Genomic DNA, 17,176 nt, shown 5'->3' with positions numbered 1-17,176 from the left:
TACTGAACTTAAGCAATTTTAATATTTGACAATGAATGACTGGTTTAATCGTGTTTATTTTGAGAAAGTTACGTCTCATTCATGTTTTCACATGAATTTTTGTAATGACTCATGAAAACCTGCCTGATAAATGACACCTGTTTTGATCCTGAGATAGTTTTGTATTCTTCACTCTTTGTTCATGCTTAAGTTTCGTCTCTTGATAATTCTTTTGTTTTTATCAGTTTTTATGAAAGCACATTGAAGTAGTTATTGTCATATAATGACATTTAAGTGCCGGCTGATTATTAAAAACAAAGTGAAAACTGCTGAACCAGCTCGTCACTGTAACGACTGTGGAGGAAGTCTAGTGGAAAAGTCTAATATTGGGTTTGTTAATATTACACAAAGCTCTTTAAGCTTCATTAAGCTTCTGCTGTAAAGCATAAAGATGGGATGTTTGTTCTGCAGGGATGTTTTTCTGTGGAAGTAACTTGTTGACTGTTTTGTGCAGAGCGTTGTACAACTTTAGGCAAATGCAGATTATAATTATTCAAGAAAACTTCCCATGAAAGACCTAAAAATGGCTGCCGTGAAACCCGTCCAACCTGACCATATCAAACTACATGAGATTCATTCATTACAGGTTTGCCAGGAAGTCTGTTGATTCCCCTTCCGTGTTCACCAAATTTTCTCCACTTTGAATTTTTCAACAACAATCCCTTGTGGAACATTTCCTCGTGGATAGCAGCTTCCTGGATCACTATGTAAATGCTCACTGGATTTCTAAATTCGCCGGACTAGTTTGTTTCTCAATGTTCGTGTAGAGACGCTCACTCTGCCACCATGTTTCTCTTGGTGCTGTCACTGCTGGTCAGCGGTTCACAAGCTTCACATTTTCTTGGCACTATGATGACTTACTACCCAGGAGAAACTCAAACTAACGGATCTGTATCAGTAAGTGGGCTCTGTTTGTAACTTACGGCTGCCTTTAATGCTGCTTAACGTCTTTGTAATTCACAGGTGATCCTTCGCTACAAGCAGAATTTTGTTGAGTGCTCACAGAGTGTCACCTGGAACTGCGAAGGCAACTGTGGGTCTTGGACTCGGATGCTTCCATTAACCAAAGTGGAGGAAGTCAGCGGTGAATGGTGTCAGACAGAAGGAGTCATAACTCATCAGCTTCCCAACAACACTGGATTTCAGACTAAGTGAGTCCATTTAATGACTCACCAAATGTAGTCTGACCATTTAAAATGACAGTTGACTGGCTTAGTGTTGAACTTACCTGTATAACTTGCATTTTAGACTTTAAATGTCATGATATACACTGTATATCGTGGATTCACCTGTTCTAAGGGACGCAAGTCCAAATAATTTGAAGAAATACAACATAGAGCTTTTCTAAAATATTCTAAATAAAATACAACCTGGGAAGCTGAAATACCTAAAGGGCAGAGGTGGTAGGAGTTTGTCAGCTATCACTTCACTGGCTTCCCACCATCAGACTGAATGTTTACATGAATGGCTGACTGAATGTAGTGTGAAGCACTTTGTGGTTCTCTAGACTTGATTAAATACAATACAAATATGGAGCTTCTATCTCTATGTGGTGGAGAACATTCTCTGCACCTGGCTCACCTTGTGGCACGGTAGCTGCACTGCTGCTTAGAGGACTGTGGGTTCCAGCCTTTCCTCCACCTCGGACCTCTACGCAGCACGATGCAGGAGGAGGCTCCTCACCATGAACGACTCCACCTGTCCTGCACAGGCTGTTCCAGCTGCTCCCCTCAGGCAGGAGGCTGAGGAGCATCCAGAGCAAAACCACCAGGCTGAGGGACAGTTTCTACTCTTCAGCCATCAGGCTGCTGAACTTTTTTTATCCATTAATTAATTTACACACATTTGTAGTACAGAGTACTCCAGGAGTGCCTGCAGGATATTATCGCAGGGTACGCACACCGTTTCACTGGACCGGACCCACGAGAGCGCAGCCACATCTCCAACGCGCATCAATTAAAAGTGAACCGGCGAAAGTAACTTTATGTCTCTGGTTTAGCAGCTCCTGGAAATACAAATACACCTTTCCTTGTTGGGCCTCACGAATGTGGAAACATACATTACATCAAATCATTTGTAAAGTTTGAGTACTTCTACGTAAACTCCCACTGCAGATTGGATGGCGGAGCGTGGATAAACAACATTTTAAACAGGATTGTAAACTGGAGAGCTGTGGCTGCTGTTGAACTGAGGAACCGGTCCGACATCGGCAAACCCAACACATCACCACAGACCACCATCCTCCCTGCTTTAAGGTACTTCTGTTAGCATTAGCATCTTTGCCATGTTTTAATTAAGTCGACTTCAAATTGCAAACTTCAACGTTTTATTGAATTTAGTTAAATGCGACTCTTCATACCCTCTGACCATCGTTCAACTATGGCTGTAATCCTCCGTTATGTTCCTTCAGAGTTCCTGTAAACTGCCCAAGAACCATTAACTTGTTGGCCTTTGACCCTGACGGAGACGAGGTTAAATGCAGATATGGAAACGCAACAGATTCAGAGTGCAACCCCTGTGACCCCCCGCCGGTCCTCAATGTGTCCTCAGTAAGTAGGAAATGTTTGTGTAATTTATCATTTGTCTTGATTTCATTGATCAAGAAAGTCACAAAATATGTTTGTCAATTTCTAATTTATGCAGTCGCTGAAATGTTTTACTGCTGTCATTAAACCTGGTTTTCTCATCTAAATATTATATTTAGCATAGCTGTATATTGTTAGGTTGTCATTAATTGTGCTAAATCTACTTCTACCATCTCTAGTTTTATTTCAGTTCTGCTTCTGCAGTCAGATTTGAATCTAGAAATAATCAGCATAAGTAATTTATAAGTGTGGATGTAAATCAAATCCAGTATTTAACTTTCTGTCATTTTGAATATTTTGGTCTCTTTTCTGTCTTTTTGCAGTCGTGTTCTCTGACATTCAGCTCCTCTGTAAGCAACACCAGTTCTGAGCTGCGTTACGCAGTCCAGCTGGTGGTAGAAGATTTTCCCAGGCAGACCATCACTCTGACTGAAACCGGCGGCTCACAGGAAGTGAAAACTACCAGCGACGCCATCAGCAAGATACCTTTACAGTTTGCCTTGAAAGGTACAACCCCACATTTAGATCATCTTCTTCTACAGCCACGAAAGGCCTTCGTTGATTTTAAAAAGGTCAATTTCTGATCTTTAATTACCTAAATTCTCTCTGTGCATTGCAGATGTTTGTCTAAATAAACACAAAAATAGCATGAATTTTCATTCTGCACCAAGATATTCAGAAAAATTGGAGTCAAACTGTTGAACCTCATAAATGCTGAGAGACTTTAGAGTCCCAGATTTGGTTTTCAAATGGTCAAAAATATGTAGTTTGATTCCAGAATCCTCTATATTGGGCCAGTCTGTGCATATTTATAACAAAATGTAACAATTATATACCCTATGTGGCAGCCATCTTGAAAATGATGGCCCTCTGGGATCTAATGAGTATCAATGGAAAATTTGGTGCTTTTATCACCATTTGAAAGATTATTTTAAAGTATTATTTTATCTGCTGCACTAATTGACTTCATGTTTCCTGCTAAAACTCCTCAGTGATTCCTGAGGTGCCGTCCTGTGCAGAAGGTTCCTATGTGGCCAGATTTCTGCCTCCCACCCCAGACAACAGAGCTCAGAAATTCATCCAAGTCAATAAGGTGCTGGAAATCAACATCAGAGCAGAAGCAACTCATTCCACGTAAGTGAGGGAACCATATCCCAGGTTTCACATTTTGACCTTTGCTGCAGAGATGCATAACTTCAGCAAATTTGAATGGCAAATTCCTGACAAACATAAACAATAAAAACACAAGATATAAACATGGGAACAGAAAATACATTTATTTGATGCTTTTTTTCAAACACATTTTAACACACATTTTGCTCGTTTTTGAGTCTCAACTGCTTCTGAAAACAGATCAAGCACTTAAAAAAACCCAATTAGCTGTTTTTTGGCAATAAGTTTGTTTTTTTTTGGTATCTGGAAAATGAGCCATTTCAAAAACCTCAGGAATGTAACATCATGAATCAGCAGGCACTACCTGTCACCTAGCAACCCAAGCGGAGCTCAAGCTTTTGTTGTAAGCTGGTTTTACTGCTGTATGTGCTGTACAATGGCTGCTGGAAAAGACAAATGTTTTATTGTTGACTCACCATCCATAAACCTCTTGCTGCATTCTTGCTGGTTGTGCAGAAGGCTCCACTTCTGCTTTTCAAAGATGCATGATTGTATAATTGCGCAGCTGTTTGCAAGCCATTTTCACGTGCGACTGATATTTGCATGATGACGGGAGTATCTGTTTCCTGTTAAAGCGTTACTGGACTGCTGTTCAGCGGGCCTCACAATGTATCTAAGAGTTCATCCGGATCAGGAAGCTTCACCCTGAGCTGGACACCAACCGCAGCAGAAAGTGGACAGAGCCACCCCATCTGCTTTGTTGTCGAGACGAGGTTAGTGCTGCTTTAATGTTGGATGGACGTCGCACAACTTCAAAATGGACAGAAAAAATCTGAACATGTTTAAACAGCAACAGTTAAGTGATCACCAACCAGATTCATGTGAATTTAAGCTAAATTTTTAGAGGTATTTCTCAGTTAAGACAAATAAGAGACTCCATTTCAGAAACAATGAATAAATTAACATTTTAAACCTGGAAAAACTATTTAAACTAAGCAAACTGTTGCTTTGAGAAGCATCAGTCTGATGGCAGCATACTTAAAGACTGAATTGTGGATGAACAGGTTAATGATTATAAGACATTATAAGACTGAGTCCTGTAGAGTCCAGAACCTAACACCACTTTTCTTCACTGATTGATTTTATCTTTTTAACTGCATCATTTTATTGTGTTTTGAATTAAATTCTTAATTTGTTTCTGTGTGCTTTGCTTTGTGGTCTTATTTTTATGCTTTGTTTAATCTTACCAGCTTTGACTGGTGCTAAATGCTTTGGTTCAAAAATACTAATATTTAAAATGATCAGAAATAGCCACGTCTGGACAGTGTGTTTTAATGTACTCTTTTCATAACCACATCTTGGAAATGGTCAGAAACAAATTCATGGTTCGTCTCTTTTAGGACCTGTTGAGGCAAAATCTGAACATGTGATTTAATCTTCTGTATTGGTTTATTTCCACAGTTACAACTATAATACCTACCACTCTGAACTCCGATGTGTTGCTGTCACCGTTGGAAACTGTAAGTTAATTTTGGTTTTGTTTTGAATATTTTGTTGGTTATTTCCAAATCTGATCAGCTGGAATTGTATCCATGTTGTCTAAAAAACCCACAAAAGACTCAAATGATATCAACTATAACCAACCAATCAGTCCCCATCGGCCACCAAGCTGCACTGACTTCAACCACAGCTGCACCAGCTTCATTACCACACCGACTGCAACCACCCAAAAATAACTACTGCAAAAATAACAACCATACAACCCGACACCCAGATGACACAACACCTAAAGATGCCTATTTTAGTAGATCACTGAATTTACCTGAAGATGCATTAATGCACTCAATGGAAACGGCTTCAGCTCTGCTGCAGAAGCCGACATGCACAGCCTTCCTGATGTTCACTAATGGGATTCAGCCAATCAGCAACAAGGAAGGTTGTTGCTGATTGGCTGATTTGAACGCTAGTCAATAGCGAGTCAAGTAGCATAGCAGCTAGACACCAAAGCTGCATATTTTTAAATTGCAAATTTGTGGTACAAAAGAATATGCCAATAGTTGGATTTTCTGCTAATTTAACAGGAATTTAAAGTTAGTTTACTTGATTCGCGACACAAATGGGCCCATTCTTTATTTATCACAGCGAACCTCCAGTATTCACAACATTTAGAGACCAGAACTGCGTCCGAAGAGACGAATTGAGACTTGTGACTCCTTATAACTGCCTATTTTTATAGTTTAACCATCAAATATACTTTACCATATATTAATATACACATTGGAAAAATCTTGGCGCTACAGCAGGACACTAGCATCTACAGTCTTCCTGGTCTAGCGTCCAGCGTAGAGTCAGTTTAAACGAATGGCGCTTCTGTTGAACACCAGTCAACAGAAAGTCAAGCAGCATTGCACTTTTACAAACCCAAGTTGCATTTTATGCTCTATGAAAAAAATCCCTGACATGGCAGATTTTTTGCTCATTATTTGGAGTTTCTCTGAAAAATCTGAGTCTCTACTGTAAACCATGAAATTTCAAGCTCAAAATGTAATAATTCAAGTTGTGGAGGTCAGTTCAACATTTAAGTTCAGGATCGTCTCCACTCTCATCGTAATAACCACATTAAACCAACCCAGCCTTCCCTCTGTCAAACTCGGCTCCTCTAATCACAGCGACTCAAACTTCTGTGTCTCCAGATTACGTTGTGGCTCTGAGAGGACGGATCTCAACTTCATTATCACTGGAGAACGATTACGATGCTCTGGTCAAACAGGTCAGTGACTCTGTAGGTCCTGCTGCTTTCACCTGCCAACTAAAGACCAGATTTTTAGTTTGGTTTTGTTTCTCGTGTCTGAGGACAAACACTGATCATTCTCTTTATGTGGAACTGATGAAACTATTTGCATTTGTTTATTTTTCACCAGATTAAGGATGAACTGACCAGACGAGGGCTGCACACAGGCATGAACGTTCGCCTCCACAGGACGGGTTGATTTAAATTTGGGACTCACTCTTTGTACTTCTGCTCACTGATGCGTTTCCTGAAATTGGGATCTTTCGCTTTTTGTTACGTTAATAATCACAAATATTTTTTGTGATTCAACAGAAAGAAGTTGAAATCTGTCTGTTATCCGCTGGAGAAGGATCAAATCTCCTTCCTGAGCATTTAAAAATAATCTGGTGCAGACCATGAATGGATGGACGGGTTGATGAACAACTTATTTGTTTTTATAATTATTTGTGTTTTTATAACTTTCTTCTATATGAAATAAAGTGTTTTAGTGTTACTCATAGTTTCAGACGATTAATGTCATTTAATTTAAAGACTCTTCACAGATGATCTGTTTCCTAACAAACTGTCGAAACATGCTCAAGCTAAAGTGTTTCACTTTAACAAATATTTTTTGTTAAAGTGAAACACTGAAACTTGAATGAGGTAAACGTCGGATGACGTGTGGCATGACCTGCATATTGAAGTGGCACCAATCTGATTTTATTTGGATGAAAACATTGGAATCGCACCGTTCAGCCTGACCTGAAAGTCAGATGTGGGTCGCCTGCGGTGTGAACGCAGCATGAGAAATTCAGCACAAGGAGTCGGTGGACTAACACGAAAAGACCCTGGTGACAATTATAAACAACAGAGAGTTGGCAGACTGTGGCATGTTAAACCTGGAAATGGCCAGAAAGAAAACACAAACACGTGTGGATCATGACACACGGTTTGCTGGTGACTCAAACGCAGCATGGCAGGAGGAAATCCTGCAGCAGCTGAGAGCTGACGCCTCCGTTTGGGTGGCATGTTGTTCACCCAGCCCTGCACACCAACTGGAAATGCATCAAATGTTGCAACTTTGGTCTCAAATCCAACTGAGTCCACGGGACGATCGGGTGTGAAAACGCCCCAATCTGTTTGAACAGATTACAGGGGATCAAGCGACGCCGTCCTTCATGCCGCCTGCCATGTTTCTTGTGGAAACTCGAGACAACAGAGTTCAGCTCTAACATGGAAATCAGCAGCTGTGAGGGTGATTTCCATAGAAAGTCTGTCTGGTTCACACAGCCAAAATTTGCTTAATAAAAACAAATGATCATATAGAGCGAACCTTAAGGAAGCTGAGGCCTGGAGTTTGACCTTATCTGGTGGTTCATAATTCCCATCCATAAATAACATTTACTTGAGTAACTTCTTTGAAAATATTTACTTTTAGGAGTATTTTTACTACGCTGTACTTTTTACTTTTACTTTAATAATTTTATTATGAAGTATTTCTGCTCTTGAGTAAAATTTCTGGATTTTCTACCCACTGAATGAAAAACAAACATGTTTTAACCAAAAATTCACCAGAAACAGACACACACCTGCAGTTTATGTTCAAGTTTTTGAAGTTTTTTATTGAAAGAAACTGATTTTGGAAAATCGCCTGATTTTAATTTTTTGTTTCTTACATGAATAATTGTTTTTTTGGTCCTTAAAATGAAAAAAAAAAAAATACACATTTAAAATTAATTTAATGGAAGCAAACAAGCGACAGTTAACTGATGGAGGAATTTGCAGGTTTTCAGAGAACGAGGCTTCATCGTGACATCGTGTGTTAAAACTTACATGAGTGTCAACACTTCACAGAGTTGTGTAAATAAATGACGGCAACCAAACTAAATTTGCTTGAAACATTTGACTCCTCTGACATGCAGACCTGATGTAAAAGCTGTGATGATGCTTTCACAGAGCTCTGGACACCCCGCTGGGGGTCGACGGGTGAAATCTGTCATTTCAATCAGCAAATCTTTCCTCTCACTCTGCTACCTGGAAGTTTTATGTGAGAGTTTTGTATGAAATCAAAAAAGCTACCAAACTTAATCAGTCTTAATGAAAACGATGAATGAAAGATAAAATTAGAGGTTTATTTTTAAAAATGGTCCGATTGGATAAATTGTTCCTTTATTTTCAATGTGCTCAGCTGTTTATATAAAATTTGATCACATTGTTATTTAAGCTTCTAGAATAATAAAAGCTGCTGAGTCGGACATAATTTTGTTGAAGTTTCATTTTTAACTCACTTTTCCTTCATGTTGCAGGTTTTGTCTCTTCAAACAATGTACAACATTTGCATTGTTTGTTTGCATTTATTTGGTTAGTAAAATATTCAAAGTGTGTTTTAACGTATAACCTGGTCAATTAAATGTATTTATCATATTTTATGTTTTAGTTTAATCTGTTTCTATACATAAATGTAACATTTTCTGAAACATGATCACTAAATGTGTAATATTATTATTCTAATTATTAAAAACCAACACAAAATGTCGGTTTTTCTATTTATCCCAAATATAATAATGTTACTAAATTGTTATTCAGACATGAATTTGTGTTTGTTGCTGGATTGAAAATCCCTGTTTTATTATGTATCGTGTTTTTAAACAAAGGCAAATTTCCACATGTTTGTGAACAATAGATTATTATTGTTATGATTATTAACGTTTGTAATTTTAAAGTTGTAAAATTTCTCCGATAGAAAAATCACAAAAACCCCAAATATATAACAGGCTTAAAAATAAGACCTGCTCGTCCCCTCACCCCATTTAAATTCCTGTTAAATGTGAATATTTGGCTCACATTCATGTTAAAACTCCACCATCAGAGCGTCGAACGTCCAGGATGTCAGTGGAACCTGAGGGGAGGAGGATGAGAGGAGAGGCTGTGGGAGTTTAAACCCTCCTGATCTCCAGCAGCTCAGTTCTCCTGCAGTCAGGTTGCTGCAACATGTTGCTCTCTGTGCTGCTGCTGCTGCTGGTCAGCGACGCTCAATCCTCTCATTTTCGTGGCACTATGATGACTTACTATCCAACAGAAACTAACTCAGATGGATCCATCTCTGTAAGTAGATTTTTATTTTATACATTCCTCTATTTTTAAGTGTTTTAAAACTTGATTTCACGTCTTAAAATCCAACAGGTGATCCTTCGCTTTAAGTTTAACCATCAAGCCTGCACTGATGGTACTTATTCTTGTTCTGGAAACTGTGGTAGTGAAAGTACGATTCTTGTAAATACCAAGATTGATGAAGTCACTGGTTCTTGGTGTCAGAGTGAAAAAATCACAACTCGGCGTCTTCCCAACAACTCTCCACTGCAGCTTGTGTGAGTCCACATTTAAAATGTTTAAATCAAAGTTCAGCTGTTTAAATCAGGGGTGTCCAAAGTGAGGCTCAGGGGCCATTTGTGGCCAGTAGATTGATTTTGTGCGGCCCCCAAATGCAATTAAAAAATTATGCAAATTTGGCCAGATAGAGATTTTTAATTTATAATCAGGGTAAAATGGTTACCAACATGATTTTCTTACAAAGTACAACACAAAGTATTCATCTCTTTATAACCAAGTTAAACAAAAGGTAAAACTGAATTTATACAGAAACTTTGACTGAAAATGTGACTTTACTGCACCCAAATCAGCTTTTTCTCTTTCTTACATTTGGCTAATTATGGCAAGTATTTTGAAACAAAATGACCCAGATCCTGTTCTTATTACTGAGAATAAATGTATTCAGTCAAAGCCAAAAGAAACAGAAAACTAAATGTATTTCTTTTAATACAGAAAATGTGCAAAATTAAAGTAGTGAATAGAAACGTTATGCAAAAAACTCAATCTTAAAATTTTCTAAAAAAAAAATTAAATAACGAAAAACATTTGCTCAAAAAAAAAAATTAAAAAAAACCCAACAGATTTTTTGATTAATATCAGACATTTTTGTTTTCAAAATACTTGGTCAATTCTGAATTTCAAATGAAAAATGTTTTGAAAAATTTTCTGGAATTTTTCTGAGATTAATCACAAAATAATGAGTTTTTGGTGGAAATGCACTAATTTTATTCAGTCTGCAGCGGCTCTAGTAAACTGTCATAAAAATCGCTGTCAAGTTTTGGATCTACAATAAATATCAAAATCCTTTAATTTCTTGATTTTCGGTGCCTACAATTTTGGCCCACTTGGTAAAAGTTTGGACCTCCTGGTTTAAATCATCAATATGAGGAGAGATTAGAAACTCAGAAGCTTTATTAGCTCAACTAAATACCAAATCTATAAAGAGAATTCAATGATTTATTGACCCAGAACTACAGTTGAACAAACGTTCTTGTTAAAACCAATAATGAACGTTGATTACAGGTTTTCCAGCAGTGAATGGTTTACTAATTTAAATGGGATTGTAGCCTGGAGAGCAGTGACCGACGTTGAGCTGAGGCAGCGATCCGACACCAAAAAACCAAACTCATCACCACAAACCACCGTGGTTCCCGCACTGAGGTAATTCTGCTGGTTTCTAAATCAATTCTTCTAATTAGTCGAAGCTGTGTAATTACTTATCATAAGTTGAAATCTAAATGCTACTCATTTCAATAAATGAACATAATGAATTCAGTCATAATTCTTTTACTTGTGTTAATTTGTCAGAGGAAGGGGTGACGTGACAAAAATGTTACAAAAAGAAAAGTTAATATTTTCTTACAAAACACAAATTATTTAAGTTTTAAACCATTTTAGTTTTTTTAGGAGGACTTAATGGATTTAACTTAAATAAACAGATTTGAGTTAAATCCATTAAAAATATGTCTAGAATTAAAACATAATTGTGAAATAAGTGTGTTAAGGTTTTAGGGATTCGAACCCAGAACCTTCTTACGCCAACGCAAAAGAGCTACAATTTAAACAGATTAAATCAGATTAAAGTTAATTTAATATGTTTTTTCGTTTTTGTGGCTGTTTACAATTCAATCTGCAATAGGAGTGGTTGGATTGATCCAAATATTGATAATATTGATACCAAGTTGGTAAACGTATTGAATCGATGCTAAGAGGAAATCTGAAACTAACTTTATTTTTGTGTTGTAGTTTCTCGACTCTACCTCAAAAAGATATTTTGATTTCCAATGATAACGTTTTACACTAATTTTATTTAAGAATTTTTTTTCTGTTTATTGTTTGCAGTGGGTTCTGTTTGATCACACAATTTAAAAATGAACGCACTGCATCAGATCTTCATATACGTCTTTGATATGAAGCAAATAAAAGCAGACATGTTTACATTAATTAATATCTTTTTGTTTTTGCTCCATTAGGGTTCCATCAAACTGTGCAGTAAACATCCCCCTGTTGGCCTTTGACCCCGATGGAGACCAGGTTCAGTGCAGATATGCTAACCTTTCTTTAACAGAATGTGCGTCGCCCTGCACACCTCCGCCTGTCCTCAGCCTCACTTCTGTAAGTAACGAGCTAATTTCATGTTAGAAAAACCCATTTTCCTAACAATGGATTTCCTGTTTGGTTATATTGTCTTGAGGGCAGACTTCCCAGTTAGCGCTTATATCTTAAACATCTCTTCTATCCCTTCTTCAGATTGATTTTAAAATTGTGCAAATTGGAATTATGGAAATAAATAAGTTGAATTGAAACACTTTTTTTCCAAGTACACGTCGCTGCAGCAAACAGAAAGAGACGGGGACGGACCACCGTCAGTCTCATACCTCATTTGGAAATGGGGCCATTATACTCCGGAAAGGAAGGGGGCGCTATTTCCTATATTATCGCGGTCTCTCGTTTTTATTTTCTTTTGAGATCTGGGATATATCTTCATCTTTAGTAAGGAGCTCCTCTCTCAGCATGCATTTGAACTTTTCTCTTTTATTTACTTCAGCGCAGCTCTTAAATTCTGTAGTTTTCTGCGTACTTCTAAATCTGCTCCTTAGTTACGTCTTTTGGGTCTGCTACTGCCTCTAGTGGCGTGGGGGTGGTAACACAACTCACAAATACTGAATCAGAATACCACAAAGTTTTTATTATTTACGATTAATTCCGGCATTACTGGCACTGAAAAGATTCTCTAATAAAACAACAAACTTTTAAATTTTCTTAAGGATGTAGTGCTAATTAAAGGACATAAACCTGAAAGTGGTTTCAGTTTCACTCAATTTCTAACCTGTTGAAACTGTGGCAAATTTTAAAATTAGGTACTTCACCACGGCTGTAGCAGGGAATGAAATTAACCTGAGGATAACTCTTATAATATACCGTAAATTCCAAAAATAGAAGATAACAATTTAGTTGCTAAATTGTAGATATCAGTGGGATACAATGCTTATGTTAACAGCTAACTGAATAAAAATAAAAGACAAAAATGTCTAATCAGAAATCAGTTTGAGTTATTTGAATGCATCATCCAAGTTACTAATCTGACACCTTGTTTTAATGTTGTGGTTTCTCTGTTTTTTGCAGACCTGCATCCTGTCATTCAAGGGAACGTCCAGCAGTAATGAAGGCTGGTACGCCGTCCAGATGGTGATGGAGGATTTTCCCCGACAATCCATCTCCCTGACTCAGTATAACGGGTCACAGGTCGTAAAAACTACCAGCGATGCCATCAGCAAGATACCGATCCAGTTCCCCTTTCAAGGTACAGTCATCTTTTCACCTGGTTACCATAGTAACAGCCATGATGAGCAAAATGGACATTAGATTGGTTTATGTTAGGTGTTAATTATGTCCTAAAGCTAAAGAAAACCCAACAGTAGGGTTTTTAAAAATCAAAAATAATAAATAAGACCAGTTAAGAAAATGTAATTTTATTGCCAGAGTGTGTCCATAAAGTGAGCAGTGTCTGGACTCAGTACTCAGTTTGGACTGGTTTTGCATGAATTACTGAATTTATTATGGCCTCTAAAGTTGTCCTGCAGGTAATAACCACACCCTCTATTACTCCGGTATCAAACTGAAGGCCTGGGGGCCAAATCTGGCCCGCTGTAGCTTTTTATGTGGCCCTGTAGACTGGAAATTACACCAATAAGTCACAAATCAGCAAAATTCACAAAAAATCAACAAATCCGCACATTTTTTTCCTGACCTTTACTGCAATTATTTTTCTCTAAATTGTTCGTCGTTTCCTGTTGTTGATCACATGACTTGTGTGATTTGATTTGATTTCCATTGCAGTTTTTTCTTTTAAAAGTCAAAAATGTGAGCTTTTCTGTAATTGCTGTGCTTTCGTTAAATGAATTTATTTCTGTAATTCCAATTTGCTCAGTTTTGGTTTTTGCTTCTAAACAGAAAAGCATTTACATTTTCAGTTCAGGATGCCTGACGTTGTTTTGCTCCTGATGTTTTCCAGTGGGTCCTGCAGTATCTTCCTGCACAGAAGGATTTTATCGGCCGAGATTTGTGAGTCCAACTCCAGAACACGGAGCTCAGCTTCCCATTTTTTCCAATCAGGCCGTGCAGATCAGCATACAAGCAGAGGCGACTAATTCTGCGTAAGGAAATGCAAAACACACGAAAAGTAGATTCAGTAGAAAGAAAACAAAAGGTAGTGCATGCATATGTCCCTTTATTTGAATCAGGTTATGTTTGGTTACATTTGACTCAAGCTGGAATTGGAGCGAATCTTTTATCCCGGGGAAAAAATGTATAGAGATCACATGGAATAAATGTTAGAAAAACAATTTCTGTTCTGATAGTTTCAGTTTTCTTGAATGTAAGGACAGTCTAATGGAATTGCTTCACTTTTTCAATAAAAAAAACATTCAAATGTTCAAGAAACAGCTGATCTATTTGTAGGTAACATTTGAAACACCTCTGTATATTTTATAATTGATAAAGGATCACTGAGCTGCTGTTCAGCGGGCCGAACAACGTGGTCAAGACTTCATCAGGATCAGGAAGTTTCACTCTGACATGGAAACCATCTGCAAGCGAGGAAGGACAGAGCCACCCCATCTGCTTTGTTGTCCAAGCAAAGTCAGTATTTTTATCACCAAAAGGTTTATAAAATGTGCAGAGGAAGTACTGGAATATACTGAGAGAAATAAAGAACTGCTGTGTTCCCTGCTGGTCAGGATGGATAAAAATGTGATTTACTGCAGAAGCGAATTTCACACTGCAAACTTTTGAAGAGACTTTTGAAGAGGATCTTTCCTCAATGTCAAGTTTAGTTTATTTGTATGTTATTTCTATGACTGGCTGTTTTTAAAGTTACACAGTAAAAAATTAACAGCAATATTGTCGCATATTTGGTCTGTTAAACAGAAAAAAAAATGTGGGTTTTCATCAAATTCAAACAAAAATGTAAAATTCACAAGCTAAATATTTAGTTTACAAAATATGCATTTAGCTTTCAAACTAAATATTTAGCTAGAAAGGTAAATATTTAGTTTGCAAACTTGATTTTTATACCTCTGGAAATCGGCACCAGCACCCTTTGCCACCCCTCTAGGGATAAGCATGTAGGTGATGTCATATGGATGGAAGGATGGACTTATGGTTTAGTTCTCAAACTAAATGTTTGGTTCAAAACTAAATATTTGAAAAAAGTTAATGTTTAAAAATCTACCTCCACAGTGTCGACGCTTCTGTTTTTCAGTCTGCGCTTCGATGTGTCGTTGTGAATGTTATAAGTAAGTCTAATTTTCTGCTTGTTTTTCTCATTTTCCTCTTGTTTGCATTTATTTATTCATTGTTTTGTGACCTGATCGTGTTTCTGCTGTTTTATTCACAGAACCACCGATTTATATCCGTGTTCTGAGGATGAAGATCTCAACCACGCTCTCACTAAAGGACAATAAAAATGCCATCCAAGATTCAGTCAGTATCTATGTTGAGAATAATGTCAAAAAGTAGCAGGTTAATTAAACCTGTTTAGATTTTTATTTATTTATTTTAAATCTGCTGCGCTGGTTTTGTACTCGCATCCAGTGGATTAACCCAGATTCTTAACATGTTTTATTTTTGGTCCAGTTATGATTGCATCCTAACTAAAACCTGCATTTGCTTTTCCAGATTAGAGAAGAACTGATAACGAACCGCGGCTTTCCGCCATTCATAGCTGTGCGCCTGCTGAGCGACGGGTTAGGTGGTGACAGCACAGTGGCGCCCCCTAGTGGCCAGCTTTGAGAATGAGCCATTTTGTGGAAAGGCGCTGGACACGGAGCCACTTTATCTGGACACAACACAACCTGTTGACATTACAACCTAACTTCAGCGGCTTCAAACAATATATTTACAATTAGTATATTTTAACTGTAATCTATTAGAATCGTTCATCTTTTCATCGATCTGCTATTGATGTTTTCCCTCAGATGTTCTCACACTTTTAAATAATTTCTTAATGTCAGGTCCTTGGATCTCTGTAAAGAAATATTTTATGTCGTTTATTGTATTTAAAGGTAGAAAGTGCTTATTATTTTTTAAAACCTGCAAGAAATATAGTTAGTTTTTTCCCTGAACTTGTTTTTAGAAATGTTTACATGTGTTTTCATTTTGTACAAAATAGTATGAGAACCATGCTAATAAAAAAATAAAGCAAAATTATGACATAAAATTACGAGGATAAAAAACAAACGTATGACAAAGTCATAGTGTTGCGAGAATAAAATGGTAATATTATGAATAATTTCTTCTTGATTTTATTTATTATTTTCTTAGCCGCAGATGTGACATTTATTGAATTTAAATTGTTTTTTTGTCTAATTTAGAATAAATATAAGGCATGACAAAAACATGGTTGCCTTCAGTGCTTAATTCTCTTCACCAAGAACACACTTAACTTGACTTCATTTGCCATTTGATTTAATAATTTTTACTGAACTTCTCTGCAGTTTTTGTAAAATTATTTCAACCTTTGACTCTTTGTGATTTAATTACAGAACCACTAAACCGACAGAGTTTTTATCTACTCTCTGTACAGCATCAACAATTTAGATTTTACTTCTTTATTTGTTTGTTTTTCTTTTTAACAAGAAAAAAAAAATAAGAAAATGGTAAAATAATATTGTTGTCGTCTGTTATGCACTTACACAGGTTTGCCAGCAGGTGGCAGTAAACCTAAAAATGTCTTATGTGGCTCCTGACAGTTACGACTTGGGACAAAACGTCATCATTCACCACTTTGACCTTCCAGAGACATTTCAGTGGAGCAAAAAATACTTTTTAAATGTTTATATTAATACTGCAAATACATGAAAATGTTTATTTATCCTGTTTTGTTTTCCCTAAAGTTTATGATATTTTCACAAACACTAAAAGCTAAAGAGACACAGAGGCAGGAAGCAACTAATTACTTTTGCACAGTTATCTTCATTTGAGTAACTTGGACAAAATGTACTTTTAGGAGTATTTTTTACTACACTGTACTATTTATTTTTACCAGGGTAACATTACTATGAAGCACCACTGACTTGAGAAATAATTTTCTCTACTTGTTTCCATAACCACAAGTAGAACAAAAATAATAAAGATTCATATGATCAAAGGTGCAGTTTTTAACCTTCATACATATTTTTTCTTTTGCTTATTTGTTGAAAATGTCACCATGTCGTTAAAGTATAATATGAGACAAATAACCTGTGAAAAACATCAAGCTCCTCCGTTTCCTCCTGTTGCCAACGAGAGACAACCAATC

At 37.0% G+C, this 17,176-nt stretch overlaps 2 protein-coding genes across 2 annotated transcripts; both read left to right on the top strand.

Annotated features, from left to right (window-relative positions):
• Positions 1-47: 47 nt before the first annotated feature.
• On the top strand, positions 48-7,950 carry LOC103149151 (uncharacterized). The gene is made up of 10 exons (XM_007568171.2): positions 48-936; positions 1,003-1,190; positions 2,154-2,294; positions 2,450-2,588; positions 2,948-3,131; positions 3,617-3,758; positions 4,373-4,510; positions 5,199-5,257; positions 6,431-6,507; positions 6,659-7,950. Exons 1-10 carry the CDS (start codon positions 826-828, stop codon positions 6,725-6,727), a joined length of 1,248 nt encoding a protein of 415 aa, XP_007568233.2. The 5' UTR covers positions 48-825; the 3' UTR covers positions 6,728-7,950.
• Positions 7,951-9,476: 1,526 nt separating this feature from the next.
• On the top strand, positions 9,477-15,911 carry LOC103149174 (uncharacterized). Its single transcript, XM_007568203.2, has 10 exons — positions 9,477-9,612; positions 9,691-9,875; positions 10,900-11,037; positions 11,850-11,991; positions 13,003-13,180; positions 13,892-14,033; positions 14,380-14,517; positions 15,118-15,173; positions 15,275-15,360; positions 15,556-15,911. The coding sequence occupies exons 1-10, from the start codon at positions 9,499-9,501 to the stop codon at positions 15,667-15,669; spliced, it is 1,293 nt and encodes a 430-aa protein (XP_007568265.1). The 5' UTR covers positions 9,477-9,498; the 3' UTR covers positions 15,670-15,911.
• The last annotated feature ends 1,265 nt before the right edge of the window (positions 15,912-17,176 follow it).

This window comes from Poecilia formosa, unplaced genomic scaffold, assembly GCF_000485575.1.
Source record: "Poecilia formosa unplaced genomic scaffold, Poecilia_formosa-5.1.2 Scaffold218, whole genome shotgun sequence".
NCBI classification, from domain to species: Eukaryota; Metazoa; Chordata; class Actinopteri; order Cyprinodontiformes; family Poeciliidae; genus Poecilia; species Poecilia formosa.
Note: the sequence above shows the minus strand (reverse complement) of the source record. Positions and strands in the feature narration are given on the sequence as shown.

What these genes read in the sequence shown, in the direction of transcription:
- LOC103149151 (XM_007568171.2), top strand. Translation starts at nt 826, where the DNA reads ATGTTTCTCTTGGTGCTGTCACTGCTGGTCAGCGGTTCACAAGCTTCA. An exon ending in CGGTCCTCAATGTGTCCTCA is followed by an intron (nt 2,589 to 2,947) that starts GTAAGTAGGAAA and finishes GTCTTTTTGCAG; the next exon opens with TCGTGTTCTCTGACATTCAG. An exon ending in GCAGAAGCAACTCATTCCAC is followed by an intron (nt 3,759 to 4,372) that starts GTAAGTGAGGGA and finishes TTCCTGTTAAAG; the next exon opens with CGTTACTGGACTGCTGTTCA.
- LOC103149174 (XM_007568203.2), top strand. Translation starts at nt 9,499, where the DNA reads ATGTTGCTCTCTGTGCTGCTGCTGCTGCTGGTCAGCGACGCTCAATCC. An exon ending in ACTCAGATGGATCCATCTCT is followed by an intron (nt 9,613 to 9,690) that starts GTAAGTAGATTT and finishes AAAATCCAACAG; the next exon opens with GTGATCCTTCGCTTTAAGTT. An exon ending in TGTCGTTGTGAATGTTATAA is followed by an intron (nt 15,174 to 15,274) that starts GTAAGTCTAATT and finishes TTTTATTCACAG; the next exon opens with AACCACCGATTTATATCCGT.